Genomic DNA, 7,261 nt, shown 5'->3' with positions numbered 1-7,261 from the left:
TTTCTGGCTCTCCTGAGGGTAGACATACCATACAGTTCCTTTCCGAGTTTCTGGAAGGAACTGAGATTACCCTCAGTTGGGTTTGCTTTCTATGAGGCAAAGGTAAGTTGTTTCAGGACAACTGCCTCACCACAAGCTTCAGGGAACCATGGGCGGGAGGAAGAGTAGGACAACTGAAGGCGAGAGGGCTTAAATTTGTGCATGAGAGAGAGAGAGAGCAAGTTTCATTGAAAGAATTCCCAGGATGAGTTGATGTTAGAGAAAGTAGCGATAGGAGACCAGTCTAGAAGTTTGATGGCTGCTTGGAGACCCTACCAGTCGGCTTGAGTGAAATGCCAGACTCGACGGCGGTGAGGTGGTTCCCTGATAATATCCAGAGAGATGTCCACTTTGACAAGCACGTGGTCAGATGAACCAATTTGGAGCGGAGGAAAAACAGCAGATATTTTCAGGGAAATTTGTCAAAATCAGATCCAGAAGAGATAGAGAGAGAGTACCATTGGTTGAGATCTGGGTCGGGAAATTGACCAATTGAGTCAGTCCCAATGAGTCGCAGAAGGCTTTTGCTGAAGTGCCATGACAGGTGAGAGAGGTACCCACACCAAGCCAACTGGCATGATGACAAATGAAGTCACCACATATGAGGAAGAGGGAGTTCGGATGAGAAGATAGAAGTTGGTCCATGTTTTGGGATAGTGAGGTGTAGATGGAGCCATCACTGTTCGGTGAACGGTCCAGTACACATATAAACATGAGTTGGGAGTGGAGGGAAGCCGCAGCCAGAGGTATTCCTGGGGGTGTGGGGGAGTGAGGGCAGTGCATGGAGAGTGAGGAATAGAGTCTTTGATGAAGAGAGCAACTCCTCCACCAGGACGAGGTTCAGGTCTGTGAAAGTCAAAGGGTAAGGGTGAAAAGGTAGGGGACTAATAAATGGGGAGTCAGAAGGAGGAGCCTCCTGCGAAGCTTATGTATGGACTCTTCCATTGTGCATTTTTGGGAGGGGGGTGGGGGAGGGTTGTTTGCATGTTTGTGGATATTAAAGAATGATGAAACCTCAGACAGACATTGAAATATGAAATTTAAATATTAATAATACAATATGATTAACCAATATACATAAGAAGGGTATGCTTCTGAGCATTTAATTGGTTGTCGTGTCGTTTTTAATCCGACTACAGTACGGCAGCCATTTTTGCTGACATGACGAATCACCTCTTCATTGCTTGTTCCGCTTGCCCAGTATCGCGTCGAGCGGCTTGCAAGCGTTTCATACGGAACGGCTGGCTTAAAAAGCGGTAACAAGCTGCTTGCTAATGGAACACGCCCGACCCATCCCCAACCATTGGGACCACACTCTGTGAGGAGCGTCGGTGGACCGATGTCAAAAATTGTTCCACATGGTGGAGAACATTAAAAACTGACACCGTATGCGAGTCTCCACTCGAATGTGACGTAATAAATGAGGAAACGTCAGTGAGAATAATGATATCAGACGAACCGAAATACAGTATTACATGTGAAGAAGAATCCCGTCATTCCCTCGCGACGAGCCAACGATATAATCGCAATCTTATTTATTTATTTTCCATTCGTTGAGCTTCGTCACCATTTTCGTCGCTTCTCGAACCTTCTACTTCCTGACCGTACGTTATATATTTAATATGCTCGACTCGAAACTGTAGTTTGAGTGGATGAAAATACTTCTCAAGGTAATACACCGGTAGTTGTGAACGTTAAAGTAGCGATTATCGTGTTGTTCGTGAGTTGAGGGCGCTCGGGATACTTATTATATAACATGGCAGGGAAGGTGAGGGGGGCGCAGGGCGTTCGATACTGAAGCGAACGCGCCCTCTGGTGGCAATGGAGGGGTTTCAGTGACCATGATGTTGGTTGGCAACATGGCGGCGCGCACGGCATTATGGGTAGCTCTGGAAACACTATGTCTGACGATGGAAAATCCCTCCGGACTACTTTCTTCAACAAGTACTGCTGGTACTTCCACCACCACTACTACTACTACTAGAACTACTTTATCGACCCCAATCGTTCCCAGCTTCTTGTGGAGTTAGCCGGGGAATGATTTTTTGGCCAGTCTTTCACGAACAGGATGGCCAGGTTGGACGTTGTACTGAAGGTCACCAAGAATTTGTAATTTATTCAGGGTGCCGGAGATAACTCGCTGATTCTCGGCCTGAGGATACCTTGCGATCCTTCAAAGTCCGCCAACTTCCGGCACATGGAACACCCTGCTTAACGTCCATCCGAGGGACGGCACATCGTGTGATGTGATGTGATGTCATGCCTGCCAAGCACCAATCAGACCGTTTATAAGTCGGGGTGGGAATCTAACCTCGACGAGACACCTACGTGTGCTGCATCTGCACCATCCTCCAGGACTAAGCGTCCCCGCCGATGACCCTTTTAAATGGAGATGCTTGCAATAACTCGCACAGGTGGTGCAAGAGCTTGGACGTGGCAGCGATCATCGTAAAATCATGAAGAGTTTGCCTTTCAACTCTATAAACATGAGACCATAATCAATTTAAAATTAAGATCGACATCATGTTCATTGAAATAGGATGCTTCGAAGTCTACATCTGAATGGTGAACCAACCACAAACTGCCGTCCTGGTGATTTCCAGGCAGGGCATTGCATCATCATCTTGTGCAGTTCGAGAAGTCATTACTCTTAGCAGGTCACAGTTCGGGAGGGACCTTAGGACTGCTTTGCTGTGGACCGTGGATGTGAAGCAACCCGGTATTGCTTTAAGTAAATATGAGGTCATTGTGTGCCGGTGCACTGGTCATATTGCAAGTTCATGTGCTGATTGAAGGCTGCTTCAGCAGCATCCTGTCGTGGAGTAACAACCTCTGCAAGGAAACAGACTTCAGTCAACGATTCTCAACTTCTTTCTTCATTCATGTGCAGCACAAGGCTGCGGGGTAACCATCATCGGCTGAGTGTGCAGCTTTGCTGCTGATGCAATGCCCTCTACTGGTTAGGGCAGGAATTTGTTCAGGTTGTTGGCAATAGCTCACTGACTCATCACCAAAAACACCATGGGATCTTGACGTCCACCAACTTTAACAACTAATGCCAGCAGGAGGGATGTCCAGTTTAACATCCATCCGATGGATGGCACAAACATTGATGAATCACTCTGCCTATGAAACACCAATATGAGAGTTTATAGCTGGGTCGGGATTCAAACCCAGGCTTGACAGCTTAACGGTAAGTGTGCATACCTTTAAGCCATCCTGTCAGCCCTGATTCTCAGCTATGAGAACCTTTATGAGAAACCATGACCTTTCCCCAGTTGAAAATCAGACATTGTATAGTTCCGAATACACTCTTGTTCTCGGTTTTCAGTGCTGATGTAATCTGACCTGCACTGCACAACTCAGAAACTTTTTATTTCAGGCCTGGAATCGGCCAAATGGAAGAATCGGCGAACATGAAGATGCGTGAAGATTCGAGCCCCAGTTTCACCACAATCCCTCCTGGCCAGGACGTGACAAGCCCTCGAAGCGATCCTCAACTCGAGTCTTTTCCTTGTTGTCATAATCTCACCACAGGATCAAAAAAAGCCAGTGTGCACGAATGGACATCAAGAAGCGGTTGCAATTACCGTGGCGATATGGAACGCGGTTTGAGACATGGATGGGGCTGTCTGTGCTGGATCAATGGAGAGGTGAGTGGTTGTAAATTTTAAATAATGGAAGCAAATTTCAAGAGGGATTCTGCCAAAATAATACAACAATGTGGACAAATGACTTGTTATGTCATCATAAAACCTAACTCCAATTGTTTCTCGTCCTAGTCATATGAAGGAGAGTTTTATTGGGATTATCCCCATGGGGCTGGTACCTACAGTTGGCCTGATGGGTCTCAATTTGAAGGACGGTTCTACCTTGGGCAGAGAGCTGGTTATGGGAAATTTCACTTTCCCGATGGTTCCCTATTTCAGGTGAGATGTTGGATTGCACACAGAATATTATTAATCAAATTTGATGGCCATTATTAACCCACATCAAATACTTATTTTATTCATCACAATAGTTGTTTCAAGTCACCACTTGGAATACAAATTCATAAAACTTCTCCTGCATTGCTGTTTAGTAACATGGAACGACTGGTTTACATTTGTGGTAAAACAACTGTTTGTGTATGATAAGCTGTGATGGCTTCTGCAGATAAATGATGCCCAATGAGCATGTCTTGATGAGCAGGTGAGTAGATTTGGGAGATTGGTTTGTGTGTGAGATGGGATGAAGAAAGGAGTCAGAGAGGCCGAAGATCAAATAATGAAAAACCTCTGGATAAAATGAAAACTTTTAGTTCCACTTTGTTCATGTCCTCCAAAGACAAAGCTGATCAAACAAATGAAATGTATACAGTACCATGTCAAAATAAAATGAACACCTTGGTTTGTAAATAAACTTTAGTTGAGCAATCTGTGATACGAACACAATCAGATGGACTGCATGTATTAGTATGTGGTAGCATCTCTTTTGGCATCATACTGTGCTTGAACCTGCGAAGACAATAAATCATTGATATTCTGTAGAACGGCCCGATCTATAGTTTGCTAAATGTGCAGTAGATGTTGCATATATTGCTTGGCAGAGGTGGACTGACAGGGTGACCTGGAGATATGCATGCTCGTTCTAAGCTGTCTAGCCTGGGTTTGAATCCTGATCCAGCTATAAACTGTCATCCTGGCGTTTCACAGGTAGGGTGATTCATCAATGTGTGTGCTGTCCCTCAGATGGATGATAAACTGGGGGTGCCATCTGCCGGCATTAGTTGGTATACGTTAAAGACCTCATGGTGTCCATGAAGAGTAGACGAGCTATCGCCGGCACCATGAACGAATTCCAAATTCCTGTCCTAACCTAAAAGGCATTGCATTCGCGGCATAGCGACGCCCTCAGCCAATGATGCTACCCCACAGCCTTGTGCTGCATAAAAAAGAGAAGGAGAGAGAGAGAGAGAGACAATGAAACTTGGCAGAGGTCGGCTCTTCCATGCCTTCTGATCCATATTCTCTGACGTATTCAATGACCTTCATGTCAAGACTACGTGGAACCCAAGCAAGAAACTGCAGCCCATTCCGTCTCTTCTTGGCACAGGTGCTTCTGGACGTATGACAAGTGGTACCATCTTTCTGCAGGAAATGTGTTCCATGTTGCATAATGCTGTACTTCTACACAAACAAGAAATTCTCTTACTACTGCACTAGCAAGGCATCCTGCTTTTTGGTTTACATTTACTGCATGAAAATGTTGCCAATTTAACATAAGAAACAAACAATTCAAATATTTATTTATCCAGCAGTGAGCCAGCTTTTTCCTAACTTGTACACCAGGGCTTGTATGAAGACAACGAACGCCTGGGACCTGGTGTGCGAACACAAGCCAATGGCCAATGTGATGTGGGATTGTGGCTGGGCCAAAGATTTCGTCGACTTTGCACACCCGCTCCAGAACTCAGTTTCCATGGTGTGGATTCAGATGTCATGTGGAATTTCAAGTTGGTCAATACTATTAGCAGCTCACACAACATCTCAAGCTCAGAGACAATGCTTGAGGTTGAGGTAAAGTTATGTCGAAATACACACCCACACGCACACACAACAATCATTTCAATAAATACTGATTTGTGGCAGTGTAAAAGCACCATATTCGCTTGAGGCCTGAATATGGTAGTGTTATAATACACCTATGTAAAGCAATCTTTTTAATAACAGGTGCACATGTAAATACTATAATAATTCAATTTGTGTTGTTGACAATAAATCACGACAACCTCAACATACGATCTTCACAATACAGTACATATGACTTGATCGCCTCTAGGAAAAATATGCAGGCACAAGACCCGATCGAGGCCTGCAGGCCAATTTTCTAATTTTAATTTTGCAGTTTTTTTTTAATTGGAGGTCATGCAAATTTTGGTTGAACTGTTCCTGCAGGGTGTAGATGCATAAATGAACAAACAAACAAACATTCTTCCTTACATATTAGATATACCTCTTTCTCACCACTCACTCACTGACACGATAAAAATTTTAGGACTTTCTCGGTGGAGTAGAAAGCTGGAATTTTGAAGACTGATGCAATTCAAAACCAATATCCCAGGAAAAATCACAAAACAGTCGGACAGTGTCCGTAAAGAGAAATATCCGCGAATAAAAGTCAGCCAGTGCAGGCTCTGTCTGCTCACTGCTCATAGACAATGGAGCTGACACTGAAACTGGTTTCTCGGAAACAGTAGCAAGCCCTGCTTCTGCTACTTTTTTTTTACAACTCTTGCCAAGTTCATATTAAAAATTACTCTACCTGGCTGTAAACTTAAAAAAACAAACTCATTCTAATCACTAATTGTTGATTTACTTGAGTTATTTACCTGTTTGCAGAATGCAACCACAATGGGATTTTAAAAACAGTAAAAGGAGACCGACCAGACTTTATACATTAGAAAGGAAGCAATTACAAGTGATTCTTATGTCGATGTCTTTTATCTATGATGTGCTTAAGTATTAATACATTTTAAATATTGCTAATTACGAGGTAGTTATCGTAATTAGCAATTTGTTAATTACGAAGTAATCTTAGTGATGAAAGCACAATAGGCCTGGGCCCTTGTGATGTCATGATGTACAAATAATCAGATCGACCACGATGCACTCAACTTCACGTAAGCTTTATTCACAACACTCAGCTCCATTGCTCGTCCTGTGTGTCGCGCATGCGCACAGGGCATGCGTCAAACCCAAAAAAGGGTAATATTGTTACGAATCTGGAAGCTTACTGCATTCAACATTGAGGTCCTTATAGAACAGTTATATCGGTAAGTGTGTGTTTATAGTTAGGGTCCCGTCCCTAGTCTAATGGGAATTAAATGTTCATGTGCTGCAGAGTTATTTTGATAGTTAGGGTTTTCTTTTATATTTTTACATCACCAACAACAACAACAACACCTTCGCTCCATCCTGACGCCATTATGCTCACGGTGGGCGGAGTTCAAGAGGGCCTGGCGTCTCTCTCGCCCAATCCGGGAGATGCGAGCGAGGTTGCCGTCGGTCGGCCAATGAGCGCAGCCCACGCAGGACAATGTTACTCTCCCTGTTTGAGGGGTGTTCCGCCGTGGCTGCCGCCATGCCCCCCAGTCCAATCAGCGGACTTGGCGCCCCTTTTGGCCAATCACGGGGACGACGAGTGCATTTGCGCGCCAAAACCGTCAAATGAGCGAGAGCGG

The 7,261-nt window shown here is 44.4% G+C and overlaps 1 protein-coding gene across 5 annotated transcripts in view; it reads left to right on the top strand.

Moving 5' to 3' along the window:
* The first annotated feature begins 1,527 nt into the window (after nt 1-1,527).
* LOC147031809 (ankyrin repeat and MYND domain-containing protein 1-like) overlaps nt 1,528-7,261 on the top strand; it is a 107,787-nt gene continuing 102,053 nt past the window's right edge. For 4 of the 5 annotated variants that reach the window (XM_085867804.1, XM_085867790.1, XM_085867824.1 and 1 more), the window contains exons 1-4: nt 1,528-1,709; nt 3,422-3,692; nt 3,822-3,968; nt 5,370-5,597. In XM_085867804.1, coding sequence (XP_085723930.1) covers nt 3,438-3,692; nt 3,822-3,968; nt 5,370-5,597 — 630 coding nt within the window. In that variant the 5' untranslated portion in view covers nt 1,528-1,709; nt 3,422-3,437. The remainder of the gene's footprint in view (nt 1,710-3,421; nt 3,693-3,821; nt 3,969-5,369; nt 5,598-7,261) is intronic. The other variant, XM_085867797.1, reaches the window with a different exon arrangement.

This window comes from Eptatretus burgeri, chromosome 2 (genome assembly GCF_056783735.1).
Source record: "Eptatretus burgeri isolate ZD-2024b chromosome 2, Ebu_testis_v1, whole genome shotgun sequence".
Lineage (NCBI taxonomy): Eukaryota > Metazoa > Chordata > Myxini > Myxiniformes > Myxinidae > Eptatretus > Eptatretus burgeri.
Note: the sequence above shows the minus strand (reverse complement) of the source record. Positions and strands in the feature narration are given on the sequence as shown.